At 42.4% G+C, this 15,031-nt stretch overlaps 5 protein-coding genes across 7 annotated transcripts; 1 reads left to right on the forward strand and 4 right to left on the reverse strand.

The window, feature by feature from the left end:
- Positions 1-1,487: 1,487 nt before the first annotated feature.
- Rcd5 (microspherule protein Rcd5) lies at positions 1,488-3,542 on the reverse strand. The gene is made up of 3 exons (XM_002047736.4): positions 3,191-3,542; positions 2,388-3,132; positions 1,488-2,328 (listed from the first exon to the last, which is right to left on the reverse strand). Exons 1-3 carry the CDS (start codon positions 3,457-3,459, stop codon positions 1,597-1,599), a joined length of 1,746 nt encoding a protein of 581 aa, XP_002047772.2. The 5' UTR covers positions 3,460-3,542; the 3' UTR covers positions 1,488-1,596.
- A 282-nt stretch (positions 3,543-3,824) lies between these two features.
- Positions 3,825-6,680, forward strand: LOC6623300 (protein prune homolog 2). The gene is made up of 4 exons (XM_002047737.4): positions 3,825-4,024; positions 4,083-5,315; positions 5,376-5,486; positions 5,554-6,680. Exons 1-4 carry the CDS (start codon positions 4,020-4,022, stop codon positions 5,672-5,674), a joined length of 1,470 nt encoding a protein of 489 aa, XP_002047773.1. The 5' UTR covers positions 3,825-4,019; the 3' UTR covers positions 5,675-6,680.
- Positions 5,757-8,984, reverse strand: Gr64f (Gustatory receptor 64f). Of its 3 annotated transcripts, none has more exons than XM_002047738.4 (7): positions 8,718-8,984; positions 8,574-8,659; positions 8,066-8,518; positions 7,731-8,002; positions 7,516-7,670; positions 6,908-7,160; positions 5,757-6,835 (listed from the first exon to the last, which is right to left on the reverse strand). In XM_002047738.4, the coding sequence occupies exons 1-7, from the start codon at positions 8,810-8,812 to the stop codon at positions 6,743-6,745; spliced, it is 1,407 nt and encodes a 468-aa protein (XP_002047774.1). In that variant the 5' UTR covers positions 8,813-8,984; the 3' UTR covers positions 5,757-6,742. The 3 variants fall into 3 exon arrangements, 2 of the variants coding, with proteins under 2 accessions (XP_002047774.1, XP_032290821.1); XM_032434930.2 differs by having other exon boundaries at positions 5,757-6,842; XR_011416389.1 differs by having other exon boundaries at positions 6,664-6,842; positions 6,908-7,071.
- LOC6623370 (gustatory receptor for sugar taste 64e) lies at positions 8,959-13,070 on the reverse strand. The gene is made up of 13 exons (XM_070207871.1): positions 12,936-13,070; positions 12,549-12,743; positions 11,854-12,490; positions 11,542-11,794; positions 11,369-11,487; positions 11,079-11,165; positions 10,849-11,015; positions 10,340-10,726; positions 10,009-10,283; positions 9,795-9,949; positions 9,573-9,735; positions 9,146-9,235; positions 8,959-9,068 (listed from the first exon to the last, which is right to left on the reverse strand). Exons 1-13 carry the CDS (start codon positions 12,991-12,993, stop codon positions 8,985-8,987), a joined length of 2,670 nt encoding a protein of 889 aa, XP_070063972.1. The 5' UTR covers positions 12,994-13,070; the 3' UTR covers positions 8,959-8,984.
- Positions 13,071-13,362: 292 nt separating this feature from the next.
- On the reverse strand, positions 13,363-15,028 carry Gr64b (Gustatory receptor 64b). The gene is made up of 7 exons (XM_002047741.4): positions 14,888-15,028; positions 14,442-14,831; positions 14,221-14,381; positions 13,887-14,164; positions 13,659-13,824; positions 13,511-13,600; positions 13,363-13,449 (listed from the first exon to the last, which is right to left on the reverse strand). The coding sequence occupies exons 1-7, from the start codon at positions 14,925-14,927 to the stop codon at positions 13,363-13,365; spliced, it is 1,212 nt and encodes a 403-aa protein (XP_002047777.1). The 5' UTR covers positions 14,928-15,028.
- Between the last annotated feature and the right edge of the window lie 3 nt (positions 15,029-15,031).

A 15,031-nucleotide genomic window follows, 5' to 3' on the forward strand; every position in this document is an offset into this window, starting at 1 on the left:
ATGATGCAGTTGCCTATCAGTTGGCATCTCGAGCTGTAAATTGGTTGGATTAGCTGAATTCACAAAGGTTGACCAGCATTTTTAGTCAGAACAATGGGAGGCACTTAGCCAACTTTTAAATACATATTTTAGCAAGTACAATTGTGTAATTGGACAAAAGACTTTATTTAAATTTTGTTATTTCTAATTACATATGAGAAGAACTTTAAACAATCGCGTGTCTCAGCGTTAATCAAAAATTCCCAAAAGCGCAGAATTGCTTTTTTTTATTTATGTTTTTGTTATGGCTGACTGATGCGAATAGAATAGAATGGTTTTGGGGTAGATACTTTCAAAAGCTGCGCTGTAATTAATAGCAGCTTACGACTCAGTCGCAAATTAGCCGAATGACATAGCGCCCCAAGAACTCAAATTTGTCGTTGTTCTTGGCCAGAAGTTGCCAACTAACTGCGTAGGAGTTCTTGACTCAAACCGCGCCAACAATTTAAATCAATCCTGTTACAATTTGTGTCAAACCAAACAAAACATGTTAAAAACTGTAGTCGGTAGTACCCGACTATGCAATACCTTGCAATCTTTTCTACCAACAACGAATGCAGCACATGCCAAAAGGATTTCAAAATATATTTTTATGGATTTTTTTTAACTCGACAAGTTATAGATTATCGGAAATAAGCTCGTACTGTGGCCACTAGGAGGACCTGATCGATAGATGGACGAACGGACGGATAGATGGATAATCGGACTGATAAATGGACGAACGGACTGATGGATGGACGATCGGACGGAATGTTGGACGAACGGACGGAAAGATGGACGAACAGACGGACAGATAGATGGACGAACGGACGAACAGATAGATGGACGAACGGACAGATAGATGGAAGAAAGATAGACGGATAAATGGACAATCGGACGAATAGATGGACGATCGGACGGATAGATGGACGAACGGACGGATAAATGGACGAACGGATAGATGGACGAACGGACGGACGGTCGGACGGATAGTTGGACGAATGGACAGACGGACAATGCTAGAATGACACGAATATTAATGATGATCAAGAATGCATATACTTTCTGCCTGTAACATACATTATGACAAAAATATGAAAATGTGCTCAAATCGGGAATGCCCGATTAGAATATACCCTGTTCCTAACTTCCTCTCGTACATGCCAACTTCAGCCTAAATACTTCCTTTGCACTTCCTGCTTTAAGAATACCAAGCAGCAAGATGTCTAAATTTGGCCAGACGGGTTTATCCACATTTCACTTTTATAAAAGATAATATATAAGTATCGAAATATATACGAATCAGAAATGAATAAAATGTTGAATATGCCGTTAGGTAGAGTATTGTTTTGGGGTCTTGCTTAATTGCGAACTTGTTGCCTGCTTCCGCTCGATAGAAGGCGTGTGAGCACATTGACTTTGCAGCTCAAGTGGGCGGTAAGTACTCGTTTATGCCATTGTTTATGTCATATAATTCCAGAACTTGTTTCTTATTGAAGATTAAGAATAGAAATACATAACAGCGACCTACCTTGAGAGGGACAGCTGCTGTTGTTTAAAATTTACACTAGGCTAGGCTTAATTTAAATGATTCGATGTCTTGGCGCTCTCCTGTCGTATGGCATTGATTAGCTCATAGTTCACCAAAAATGTGAAGCGCAGTCCGGAGATTTCCACAGTGCAATTGTGGGCCAGTCGCGTTTTGTTTCCATTCAGTAGCGGAATGCCATCAATGAAGATAGCACGCTTGCCTTCATTAGCAATGAAGAAGTCGCCATTGCTGCGCATCTTAATGGTGCCCTGGCGACGCGAAATCTTTGCAGCGGGTCCCTCCAAGGACAGATCAACATCCACACCGCACTCCTTGGCCTCGCGACCAAATGTTATCTCCTTGGAGCGCATTAGATAACGCACCAGGCGTCCGCAAAGGCAGGCGAGCGTTTGATTATCAAATTCGCTGGCCGCCGTGGGTCCCAAAACTGAGTCAACTAGCACGCCCCAACGTGACAGCTCGTTCTCCAGCAGACGTATATCACGCTTGTTGCGACGATCGGCCAGTGTCAATTCAATTTCCAGTGCCTCATCCCGCGGCTCGTGCAAGTCCTGATCGAAAAGCTGATCCTCTGCATCTGAAAAGCTGAGTGGCTGATCCGAACCCTGCAGCGGCTTGACCGTTTGATCCGGCAGCAGGCAGTACTGCTTGAGCAGCAGCCAGTGATTATGCAACGATTTAGCAGTACGTGCGCAATAAAAAATGCCGGCGTTCTTGTCAAGCAACTCCTGGAACTGCTCCATTTTGGGCGTCTCCGTCTGTTTGAGGTTGAACACGTTCAAGCAGAAGCTCCATACTGAAAAAGTTTAGTACTTACACTCTTAATGGTGCCCAGCAGATCTTCCTCCTGCACGCTGTAGAGCGCCTTGCGCTGTACAGACTCCACCATCTCTGGATGCAGATTACGCATGGCGGACACGGCAATCCGCGACACGGCTGGTTCATACAGTAGGGCATACCAGCGCTGCTGCAGCTCCTGCAGGGTAAATTTGCAGGAGAACTTGATGCCGCGATGAATCATGCGTAGATCGTTTGTTTGCTGTATGCCAATAACCAGCGCCAGGTCATCAATTGGCTTCCAGCGACCCAAATCCTTGGTAGCCATCTGTGCCAGCGGACGGCCATTGCGTCGTGGCTTTTTGTTGCTTGCTGGACGCGAAGGACGAGGACGCCGTTCAGTGGCTGGAGCACGCTCCATAACAGGCTTTGGTTTCGGTTGCGGTTGCTGCACAGGAGTGATAATTGTCGGAACCGGCAACGTGGGCGCTGCTGGCGCTGAAGGCGTCGCAGGTGTTGCAGCAGTCACTAAAGTCGGGGTGCCAGATAGCGTTTCCACTGCTGCACCTGGAGTCTGAGGCGTTTCTGTTGCTGTAACAGCAACTACTGTTGGAGAGGGCGATTGCAGTAAAGTTGGGGTTGTCACAATTCCAGGATGGTTTTGCGATGTTGTGCGCGGTCGATTGGAGCGGTTAGCATCAGCACCGCCGCGGCTCGTTGGTATTGTAAGATTGTATTCCACAATTTCGTCGTCGAACCGTTTTCGTTTGATTGTACGCGAGGAACTATCCGGCGAATTTCGTCATAAAACAGTTCACAGTTAACTCGAAATGTCAAACTCACCTTCGACGTTTTGCTGCGTCGGTTTGTAGCAACTCTATCGGCAAATTGTGAATAGGAGTTTTACTCGAAGGCGTTGTTGTTGTTGCTGTTGTTGCAGTCGATATTGTTGGTGTTGCTGGGGCTGCGCAAGTGTTGACAGATGTCGATGACACACTGACAGTGGCAGGGACGTCTACTGCGTGCGAAGCAACTACGGGCGCCATGGTGGTTTGAACACTTGCAGATACTGCAGTATTTGTGATTGTTACATGTTCTTGCGTACTTTCCATAGCTATTTTTTGCAATATTTCTTAATTTTCTTTTGCGACGCACAAAGTATTGGTAACGCTGCGACAAATCGATAGACATAAACTATTCGATAAGTCATCATCGTGTCACGACGGTCTGTGTGGTGGCAGCACCGATTAACATTATCACTGTGTGCTTAACATTAATACTCCTCTTTAACAGAATAGCTTTAACATTGATGTTAATTAAAAGTCAACTAAGACAATGCAAAGCATTTCTATTTTCTTAATTTTAAATTTTTATATAATTTACGTTCTCGCTGTCGTATTTAAAATAATCGTAACAATAGTTATCTCGAATTTGGTTTCTGTTATTTGCTGCATAACTATCGATATGTGTCAGAAGATAAGTAAAAAGTGTGCCCAGCATACGTAGAGTTTATGCATCAGCCCTCAGATTGCTAACAAAGTGTTGATGTGAAACTTGGTAATAAGATAATGATGTGATGCCTATTGTTAAGAATGCGCTACATTAATGAATGCAGAACGGCGTTACAGAATTGCTAACAACTCGCTAAAGCTTTGCCAAACTCAACAAAACTATGAGGTAAGCGCAAAACGCAAATACAGTGACGAATGTGATGACTAATCGATTGCGCCTGCAGTGGACACTACGCGGAGTCGGAATCTTCGCAGTCCGAGAGCAAAATGGACATCTCGGAGACGCCCACGGACTCGACTGGCGTTTCACCGCTGGCTGATGAGCGTGCCAATGCCACAATGCCAAACAAAGCAACCCCCGACTCGCAGCACACTATCGAGGATGAGCATGAGAATAACGAAAACAAAACCTTGTCAACGCTGGATAACCGAATAATACGTCCGGAATTACTGCTGCCAGTCGAAACAATGCCACAACGTCAAATAACGGAAAGCACGCTCACTTTGGCAAATAGCCATCCACTTATGTCGCCCACAAACACGGACTCCGATTCGGAGCCATTTCTGGGCAAGTGCAAGAATTTTCCTGACGTTGTGCCGCGCACCGAGCAGACTGCAACTGAAGCTGTGCGGAACACATTGAACCAACAAAACAATATGCGGGTGAAACCACAAGACGCCAAGGTCAGTCTGCTGCGGGCAAATAGCCCAGATCTGTTAAGCAGCGAATCGGATGCGGATGTGTCACAATATTTGGCTGCTGTGGAGTCGAATTTTCAGTCGGTTTCGCTGTTGCCGAACGCAAACAACAAAGCGTCGCGCAAAACAAAACGATCGATGGTAGCTGGTGGTGAGGACATATCCAGCTTGGATTCCATATCAAATCATAGTTTTGACGATGACGAAGACATCGAGCACAATTTGGCATCGCTGAGCCCATCCAGTTCCCTTATTGATGGCCTGGATGGCGAGGACGATGATGACGACGAATGCGAGGGTCCTGAGTTGCTGCCCGACAACGATGACGATCTGGACGATTTTGGCATGACCACTACACCCACACCGCATGCCTCCGTAGCAACAGCAGCTACAGTAGCAGCCTCCCCAGAGCTGCCACAGTATACGGCGGATGAGGAGCGTCGCGATTCACGCAATTGGCAAAAAATTACGCTGCCAGATGGACGCACGCGCGAGATTGACATGCGTGTCATTGAACCCTACAAACGTGTGCTTTCTCATGGCGGTTATCTGAAGGCCGGTGGACAGAATGCCATTGTCATATTCTGCGCTTGCCATTTGCCGGACAGATCTCGTGCCGATTATAGCTATGTCATGGACAATCTTTTTCTGTATGTGGTCAAAACGCTCGAACAGCTTGTCACAGATGACTATGTGCTCATTTATTTGCATGGCGGTTCTAACAGGCGTAATGTGCCGCCCTTTCCTTGGCTCAAGCGGTAAGGGCTACAAATGGTTTCTATTTAAAAAACTATAAACCATGACCATTTATTTTTTAGTTGCTATCAACTGCTAGATCGTCGCTTGCGCAAGAGTCTGAAGCACATGTATTTGGTGCATCCCACTTTTTGGATCAAATCCCTGGTATGGATGGCGCGTCCATTTGTCAGGTACAAGCTTTGTCAGATATCTATGCATTACGTCACTTTTAACTAATGTTGATTTCTCTATAAACAGCACAAAATTCTGGCGTAAGCTCGTTTATGTCAAATCTCTGGATGAACTGGGACTGCATGTGATTGTTGAGAAGGCAGCAATACCGGAGAAGGTTAAGCAATATGATGCCAAGCGACATTGAGCTGCACACTCGTATCACTAAGTTATTGGGTAACTGCTAGCTCACGCTTGATTCACTCGCAACGCAACATTCATACACGCTCGCATTTTTGTTTCTGCATTCCTCGTTAGGTCTACTTTATTTAATATTGCTCTCAGTTTTTTTTTTTTTTATTTATTTATTTGAACTCTTCACTATGCTTTAATTTAAGATCTCAATCTATGTGATACCTTATTTATGCCTTCTCAATCCATGTACTTTGACCCGCTATGTGCTATGTAATGTAATTGGCGGCGCTCAGCAAACATCGAACAAGTTTTTGATTGCTTCTACCAGCAGCAGTAAAACTCACATATGAAGTATGTAGTATTAACCAACACAGACAGACGTAATCCATGTAGTTATAGCAGAACACAAACGCATATTTATAGATAATCATGATCATATAGCTTCCGCTTTAGTTCCATATATACATACATATACACATAACTAATCGTACAATCTACAATACATATACATATTTTAAGCCTGGTTTTTTAAAATGTTAACAAGTAAATAAGCAACTTGAAACCACCAGACTTCCGTACATGTTACCTTCTTTGTCGTAGCAAAATACTATAAAATATTACGAAAGAAAAACCCGAACTCAACTGAATTTAAAATTAAGCGAGTTTATAATTGAAAATATTTAGCTGAATTTTGTGTGTGAAGCTTTTGCATCGATTGCATTGTATACTCAAATCGTTATCAATCGAAAGCACCAATACACCGACCACTAAGAGATCCCATGCCAGTCACTACTCACCCCCTATCCAAAAAATAGATGTTTAGCCTGTAAGTGAACTAGTGACCATTGTATTAAATGAAAAATAATATTTGATATTTAACTCTACAATCTCACATACACATACACGAACATATGAGCGTAGTGGTGTAATTAGTTAAGCATGTAACCGATTGATATTAAGGAGCGATCTTTTGTTGGTTTCCTTATTGCTTCAACGATAATAAAAAATGCAAAAAACGATTTTATATTGATTTAAATGTCCATAAAATACACATAACATATAATATGTTAACAATTAACAATTACGAATAGCTGCTTTGATCGCAATCCCACAAGTCCTGATCCTCGTGAAACTGTATAAGTACCAGCTCATAGGTGACTATAGTGCCAGCCACCTGTTATCTTCGGTAAATATATATATATATATATAATGAAAATAATCTTTATAATTGTCGTTTGACACTCACACTGAGCACCAGTTTGCGTGTCAGATGAAAGAACTTCATGCCACTAAGAGCCACCATATCGCTGCTAATCTCTTCGGCGAAGCGTTTAACTTCCGGGCACCACGAATCCTTGGGCACGCAGCGCAAATAACGCAGTGAACGACGCGACTCGTCGTGCACGCTGGCTGCATACAAGGATACAGCCAAAGTGCGCCCAATTAGATATATGAGCGAGAAGTAAAAGTAGACCGTATGAGCAACCGAAGGCATGGTGCTGTAGAGCAATTAGGTTACATTTCTAGCATATCACGAGAGAAATCAAATACCCTTGTAAGTATATTGCTTTGAAGTGTTTGTGCAGGAAAGTGAAATAGTGAAGTAAACAACAGAAAAGTTCTCCATGCAATAACCCATTTGGTTCGTTTGTACGACTATTGCATACGAGTCCTTCAGTTGCTTCAGATATTCGCAATTATGTGAGGAGAATTGTAAGGCTCTAGAAAAACAATATACAACCGTAGAAAAACTATTTTCGTCCTATTCAACCTATACTTCTTTGGATTAGGTATGTGTGCTAATAAGTGTCAATTATCAACTCTCTACAAGGGTATAAAAATTCATATACATACTTGAGACTACGCAGCAGCTGCACACATATAAAGTAAAGATTGTTGGAGAAAGATACCATAGTTATAAGAGCAATAGCGTTGTCCATGTTGCTGCACAACGTGCATATGTTTCGATATTGAACTCGCCGCTCCGACCAGTACGAAGGAGCCATATGCTAAAAGAAAGTAGTTAAAGAAATGTACAGACATGTTTTGGAAATGAAATCCTTACTCACCATGCCTTTGAACTTTAGCAAATTGTCATTGAGCTGACGAAATTTGGATGCCAAGCCGATGCTGACTATCATGACTAAAATATCCATATAGTTCCATATGAATGTGGAGTAAACATTTTGCAATTTGCCCCACAGCGCCAACGGCGTGGAGTAGTCAAAAACATAGAAAATTTCATCGTTGGTCAGCAGAAAGAAGTTTCTTATGGGATCATCAGTTTTATTGCAATATGAAGCATAATTAATCGCCGAAATCATGCTCAGCAAATGTTCCGCTGTACAGGATGAATAGACAATAGATTAATTGCAAGTTAAGGTTGGATTGGGGAGCCACTTACCAAAGGACAACATCATGCCCACAAACATGACCATTTTGATGGAATGCGCCATGCGCTGTTTTTCACGCTGCGTCCGATATTGCGGCAGGTCCTGTTCGATTTCGTACCAGTGCATCATTAATTCCGGCCACTTTCGTGCCAAGTTGAGAGCCGTACCGCAGACCAAACAGATGCAGCTCTTAAAGATCAAGGGCCGGACATTGTTAAAAGTGATGGAGCCGTTCAGCACTTTGTAAATGGTTAAGCTAAGATTTATCAGCATGGACATAATGAACAGCAGGCAGCAGCAGGTGCGCACATTGCGCCACGAAAAGCTCAGGCTGCTTGGATGCTTGGCCGTAACGCCCCGCACCGGCATCATGGCAAACCATTGGGCAGTCAGTAGAATCGATCCGACTGCCTCATGAAAACTGCCATTGTACATGAATTGTTCTCGCCGCTTGTAGCTCAGTTCTAGACATGAATAGTTTCATTAATATATTTGCTCAACTTGACATATTGTACATACCCTTTCCGCCTTTTTCGCCATATTCAGTTTGTAGTCGCTTTACGTAATCCGCATCGGGAGTTTGCTGAAATGTTCGCTTACGAGCACTACATAATATTTGAAGCTTAGACTTAATTCGTTTCATCATGGTTTTTAGATATATACCTCTCACAAAGTATATCCAATTTACGGAAAAGCGGCGACTTCTTTAGCTTTTTCCAACGGCGGAATTTGCGCTCTAGTTTGGGCAGGAACCTCATTTTCGGACCGCTGCCAAATCGCAACTGTGTTTAAGGACTGAAAGTCAAACTTGGCAGCGCTAGTCCTGTCATTAAAAACACCTGTTGTTTTGCACTAATGTATAATTGATAGTTTAACGTGACATTTGCGAATAAAACTAATAATTGTGGAACTTTCGTTGGGCTCGAGAGCTTAGTGCTCGTAGCAGTCATTAACTTTGTCCTCCTTGTTGAACTGCAGCAAAATCAGCTCATAGGTAACTATAGTGCCAGCCACCTACGCCGTGTTATTATAAATAGAAATTTAAATGGCATAAATAGTTAAGATAGAATCATAAATTATAGAGACCCTACCGCTATGACCACGCCACGTGTAAGCCGAAAGAATTTCATGCCAGTTAAGGCCACCTGATCCATGTGCACTTCCTCCGAAAAGCGCTTGAGCTGTAAATCGAAAAACTTGATTAAGTAGCGCGTTTAATCAGGGTCCAATAAAAATGGTTAGGCTTTTAAATGGCAATGTAAGAATATTAATTTACAATTTAAAAAAATTTTGCATACTATAAATATTGTCATAAAAATATCTCTTCAAATTTGGTTAGATTAATACAATGTTTGAGACTAAATCTCCCTTAAGAGCTTCTTATATGGTTCCGACCTCACCATTTTCTTGGCATTTGGTTTAAAGTAATGTTCATATTGAAAAATAAACTGGAATTCCGGGCTTAAGTCGCTTCGATTTAAGCCTTGCTTCTAATATTTTCATATAAAGCCCCATTACCTCACTGGACCAGAACTGCCTGGGTACCAGCTGAAAGATGCGCAATGGACGCTTGGATTCATCATTAACGCTGGCGCTATAAAGCGAGAGTATTAAAGTGCGACAGAGTAAATAGCCCAGCGAGAACCAAAAGTATACCGTATGCGATGCAGATGGTTTTTTCCTATATCAAACACAAAATCATATAAATATTTTCGATAGTTATCCGTATGTCAGACTTACTGCAGGCTCTTTAAGATCTTGCCGCATATAAAGTAGAGATTATTGCTGAAGCATAAGAGTGTTATAATGGATATAGCATCATCCAGAACTGAGCAGAGTTTACAAAGATTCCGAAAATTAATGCGGCACTGAATCCAGTAATCAACGGTAGTGGGCTGAAGGGACAAGAGGAAACTTGAATCAACAATTTCTATATTGAAATATTCTTTCTTACCAATCTGGCTTCTCTGAGCATATAGTCGTTTAGCTGACGGAAACGTGCCGCTAGAGAAACGCTGACGGCCATTACGAATATATCATTGAAGCTCCAGGCAAAGGTGGCCAGCACATTGATCACTTTCCCAATTAAACCCAGAAATGGAGTGTAGTCGACAAATGTGAAAAACATTGAAAAATTTATAAATAAATAGCTGTTGATGGGCTGATTCGGCAGCACAGGGCAGGCATTCACATAATAAATACTGGACAGCATGCTCAAGATATGTTCCACTGCAAAAAGTAAGAGTTTGATAAATTGAATAAATCCGTGTATTGCAACTACTCACCCAGCGAGCACATCATAGCTATCAATATAATCATTCTGATATGAAAAGCCAATGCAGAGCGTTCTTTCTCTGTACGCAATTTAGGCAGCTGTGACTCCACCATCTGCCACTCCAAGGCAACAGCTGGCCATTTGGTGGCCAGCTGAAAGAAGGCCAAAGAGATAGCGAATATGGAGCCATAGAAGATTAAAGTTTGCACCGAGTCAAAATCGAAGTTGATACGCATGACAAACAGCGCCATAAAACCAGACACGATACCAAAGGATACGATGACGATCATCGAATAACAAGAGCGTAAGCTCATCCAGCTAAAACTCAAATCCTCCGCATGCTTTGAAGTTATGCCGCGCACAGGCATTAGAGCAAAAACTTGGGCAATGATTAACACTATAAAATACAGTTGAAATATATTAAAGGATAAGATTAGTTGATATAGTAAGACTCCTTTCAGTTTAGAATCTAGGTTTATGCATCCTAAAGGGATATCCCCTGATTATTTCGGTAGTTACCTGGCTTGATGGCCTCCAGAAATGAACCGTTGTGCACATAATCCTCGCGATTGGCGCGTTGCAGCACTTCTTTGACCTTACGTTGATGTAGTTTATCGGCATTTGGCCTGCGTCTAATCCAACGAACACGCGGTTTATGCTTAAGCACTGCATTGGATTGTGTACCACTTATATTTGTGCTATAAACATTCCTTGAGCCAAACATTTTTATTCATAACATTTCGACTTACTCGCAGTCAACGCGTGCCGCCCGCCAAAAATTGATGAGGGCCACGCTTTTGCGCCGTCTTGTCGCATCACCTATGGTCCTCGCCATGTCCTATGCCCAACTGCTGAAGTGTTTTAAATTAGTTGTTTACATTGCGAATAGTCAAAGCCATAAACTGAAAGGTGGGGTTCTCTTTAATGCCAGCCCTGCCAATTGAATATCTGTTTTGCTTATCTGTTTACAATCTTTGTGCAAATTGCAGCTCGCTCGCCGACAGCTTTATAAAATATGCAATAGGATTAAGTGCAGTACTATGAATAGAAAATGCTCTTGGAGGCACCTGCGCCGCGACTACAAATGCTCTTCTGCACCTCAGAGCCGCTCATTTGATTGATTAGCACCAGCTCATAGACCATTAAAGTGGCAGCCATCTGTAATAACAGAAGAACAATGAATAAAACAAGTCTTTGCGGATACAAGCTTACAGAAAATATTAGGCGCCTGGTCACAAAGAAATATCCTTTTCCGCTCAGGGCAAACGTGTTGGTCAATATAACCTCCTGTATGCGCCACAGCTCCAGGCACCAGTATTCTGTTGGTATCTCAAAGAGTGTATATGATATTTCCTGGGCTTCTTGTGGTATGGTAGAGGCAGCAAACATCATATTTAAGACTCGCGTTATAACGTAGATCAAACAGAACCAGAAGTACAGCTCATCCATAAAGCTGCCCCTGGCCCTGGACAGAATAAAAAGAATAAGTTTATATGATCTTAACATGCAAACTGCAGCAATTACTTAAAGCTATGATAGATTTGCACACACACGAAGTACATATTGTGTGCACAGGCCAAGATAACTAGTCCAGAGAGCTCCTTATCGTACAGCTTGAGCAAGTCACATAGATCAAGCAAATCATAGCGAACCTGCTCCCAGAACTCGCTGGACATATGTTTCCCGGCATGTTGACGTATGCGCCAGTGCATCTGCTGGAAGCGCAGCTGCAGACTACGACTGATCAGTATCAAAAATATGTCCACAAAATTCCAAACAAAAGTCATAGCCAGTGTGGTCCATTCAATAAAAAGTGCTTGTGGCACATTGAAGTGAAATACCGAGAAGAGCTCCTGACGCTCCCTCTCGAAATAATTCATCCAAAAGTCAACGTCCAGCTTGCACTCGTGTATTTGTTGGTAATTACTGTACAAAGCACTACCAACATATGTGGAGTGCTCGCAGAGTGCGGCCACCAGCAAGCCCACGCCCCAAAGGCGCAGGCGGCGTCCAAATTGTTGGCCCAAATGGCAATCGTAACCAGGCTGCAAAAAAACCTGCTCACATTGTGCTGTCCGTCGGATGACATGCGGCCAGCGGCGGGAGAGGGAAAGAAAAACGCCCAAACACGCAATGCAAATAACGCTAAAGCTAAGCGAGCCTGACGGGGAGTATAATTGTTAAACGGATTCCACTAATACGAACAGAATTTGTCTTACCGATGGTGTAGATTTTAAGGCCATGATCGAGCACCACTTTGGATGAGAGGATACAGTCCAAAATGGCGAAGGCCAGTATGACAATGCTTAGAAAAAAGGACGGAGTGAGCCAGCGAAAACGCACATTCTCAGCTGGAGAACTGGGCCAGACGCCGGAAACGGGCAACACGCCAAGAAATTGTGCTAGAATCAGAACTGGGAAAATTGATTAGTTCATATAACTTGAATTGTTATTTAAATGAGTTTGTTAATTTAAAAATAGTAAAAAGACAAGTGTCTGCTTGAATCCCAGATCCAATTACAATACTCAATGTTTATTTAACTACATTTAAACTAACCATAAATTATATAGTTTATATAAGTGGGTAATTATTGGGGAGAACTTACAGGGTCCAATGGCGTGCTGTAGCGTATTTTTATTGCAGCTCTGTCGTTTCTGCTTCATTTGTTGGCTGTTTACTGGCAAATGGGCATGCGAAAAGAATTCTTTTAGTTCAACGATGATTGCAATCGGCGTTTGAATGTGTACAACAGGGCGTATGACAGAAATTTATTAACGTGTTTGCCATTACGATCTGAATGGTTGGGCATGACATTTGAAAGTGCTTTAAAGTTTATCAACATAAATCTCTGTAGTTTCTCTCAGCAAAGAAAATGAACAAGTCATTAAAAAAGATACTGAATCATATCAGGGTTTCCTATGGGGCTTATGGCAGAAATTACTTGATCTATTTATAGTTAAGTAAGACAAATCTCGTAGTAGGTTTCTTGGCAAATATAAATATAAAATATAAAACAGGATCCAGGGTTTAATTTAGCAGTAGACGGTTCTTTGCCGGATTGTTGCTTGGTTTATGACATCCGATATCATGAGCTCATAAGTGATTATTGTCGTGGCCATCTGCAACGAGTAAGGACTTTAGATGGGTTTCAGTTATATGCACTTTTTTTGCTCCACTCACGGACAACACAAGTTGACGAGTGACATAGAAAAAGCCATTGCCAGATAATGCGGTCATATCATTGCCCAGCTGCTCGCTGAAGCGTTGCACCTGTCCAACGCAGACTGCATTAAAATTAAGCTGAAATTATTTAATATAGATCTCCTACCTCTGTAGTCCACGCCTTGGCGGGCACATCACGTAGTGCGGTTATAATTTTGCGCTCAAAATCATGAATTGAAGATGCCACAAATATAGTTAAGGTGGTGCGTAATATAGCAAATATTAGCGAGTACCAATATGCCAGCATTACAATAAGATCAACACCGATGTTTCTGTTTACAATAAAACAAGATTCACAACTGAAAACTAATAATCAAGCACGATTTCAACTCACTTGAAGCTGTTGAACAACTGAAAGCATATGAATGACATATTATTTCCAAAGGCCAAAAGCATGAGTGGCGCAACGGCTCCATCGAGCAGACGCACGAGACGCTTTAATGACAAATAATTATGGCGAACCTCTGTCCAAAATATGGCAGGCATCACCTTTCTATGCACGGCGGCAATGCGGCGATGCAACTGATGAAAACGCGCCGCCAGCCCAATGCCAATGCACATGAGAAAGCAATCTGTGAAGGAGCGCGGATAGGCAATAGTCTGATTGAGCCACTGCAAGTAACATGAGCGTAAATGCCAGACCATGTTAAGCAACGGGAGAGAATCACCTCAAGCATTGGCATCAACCATATATGATAGGGTAGTATATAATAGAGATGTGGACGCTCCCATTTGTAGGTGATTTCCAGGTAGCTGACATTGATATTACATTGTGTGCGCTCCAGACTGCTCAAATGGAAAGAATTGGCCAACAGCAGACAATGCTCAACTACAAAAACAACAGACTCCAGACAATAATAATAATATAAAATAATACCATAAGACTCACCTAGGGCCGATGACATGATCAGACCGAAAACAATGTTGATGCGACGCTTCATTTTATACTCGTCATAGAAGCGATAGGGTACGCTTAGAAAAAGCTGTTCCACACGGTGCCAGTGGCTCATGATGCTGCGCCAGTTAATTGCCAATCTCCAGAAGAAAATATGCTCCAGCAGGCAAACAATATATAGGGCCAGCGAGCTGGACGTGTGAAAATTGACGCCCACCTTCCTGACATGATTCAAAACGGCACCGAATTCGCATAGGTTGAGTATTAAAATGATTGCCGAATAAAATGCGCGCGGACTAAGCCATTTGAATTGAATATTTTGCAACTGCTGTGACCGTATATTACTCACGGGCAGCAATGCATAGATCTGTGAGATAAAAAGCACTGCATAGAAAAAATATTTAATTTTTGTCGAACAAGAGCTAAAATCATGTAGGTACCTTGTGAAACAGCGCGATGGAATGTTTCGCCCTGTGGCATGGCCAAAAACTGACTGTCGACTCTTAAGCGAAATAATGTGTACGTGCAGGCAATGAGTGGGCGTGTCTATTTAGCAGCTACTATTTACAATAATTTAAAGATAA

The sequence above is a fragment of the Drosophila virilis genome, chromosome 3 (assembly GCF_030788295.1).
Source record: "Drosophila virilis strain 15010-1051.87 chromosome 3, Dvir_AGI_RSII-ME, whole genome shotgun sequence".
Taxonomy (NCBI): domain Eukaryota; kingdom Metazoa; phylum Arthropoda; class Insecta; order Diptera; family Drosophilidae; genus Drosophila; species Drosophila virilis.

What these genes read in the sequence shown, in the direction of transcription:
- Rcd5 (XM_002047736.4), bottom strand. Translation starts at nt 3,459, where the DNA reads ATGGAAAGTACGCAAGAACATGTAACAATCACAAATACTGCAGTATCT. An exon ending in GACGCAGCAAAACGTCGAAG is followed by an intron (nt 3,133 to 3,190) that starts GTGAGTTTGACA and finishes TTCGCCGGATAG; the next exon opens with TTCCTCGCGTACAATCAAAC. An exon ending in TGCTGGGCACCATTAAGAGT is followed by an intron (nt 2,329 to 2,387) that starts GTAAGTACTAAA and finishes AACCTCAAACAG; the next exon opens with ACGGAGACGCCCAAAATGGA.
- LOC6623300 (XM_002047737.4), top strand. An exon ending in CCCTTTCCTTGGCTCAAGCG is followed by an intron (nt 5,316 to 5,375) that starts GTAAGGGCTACA and finishes TTTATTTTTTAG; the next exon opens with TTGCTATCAACTGCTAGATC. An exon ending in ATGGCGCGTCCATTTGTCAG is followed by an intron (nt 5,487 to 5,553) that starts GTACAAGCTTTG and finishes CTCTATAAACAG; the next exon opens with CACAAAATTCTGGCGTAAGC.
- Gr64b (XM_002047741.4), bottom strand. Translation starts at nt 14,927, where the DNA reads ATGCCACAGGGCGAAACATTCCATCGCGCTGTTTCACAAG. An exon ending in CCATCGCGCTGTTTCACAAG is followed by an intron (nt 14,832 to 14,887) that starts GTACCTACATGA and finishes TTTTCTATGCAG; the next exon opens with TGCTTTTTATCTCACAGATC. An exon ending in GATCATGTCATCGGCCCTAG is followed by an intron (nt 14,382 to 14,441) that starts GTGAGTCTTATG and finishes TTGTTTTTGTAG; the next exon opens with TTGAGCATTGTCTGCTGTTG.
- Gr64f (XM_002047738.4), bottom strand. Translation starts at nt 8,812, where the DNA reads ATGAGGTTCCTGCCCAAACTAGAGCGCAAATTCCGCCGTTGGAAAAAG. An exon ending in TGGCGAAAAAGGCGGAAAGG is followed by an intron (nt 8,519 to 8,573) that starts GTATGTACAATA and finishes ATTCATGTCTAG; the next exon opens with AACTGAGCTACAAGCGGCGA. An exon ending in CAGCTGCTGCGTAGTCTCAA is followed by an intron (nt 7,161 to 7,515) that starts GTATGTATATGA and finishes ATTGCTCTACAG; the next exon opens with CACCATGCCTTCGGTTGCTC.
- LOC6623370 (XM_070207871.1), bottom strand. Translation starts at nt 12,993, where the DNA reads ATGAAGCAGAAACGACAGAGCTGCAATAAAAATACGCTACAGCACGCC. An exon ending in CCTTAAAATCTACACCATCG is followed by an intron (nt 12,491 to 12,548) that starts GTAAGACAAATT and finishes ACTCCCCGTCAG; the next exon opens with GCTCGCTTAGCTTTAGCGTT. An exon ending in TCTGGAGGCCATCAAGCCAG is followed by an intron (nt 10,727 to 10,848) that starts GTAACTACCGAA and finishes TGTATTTTATAG; the next exon opens with TGTTAATCATTGCCCAAGTT.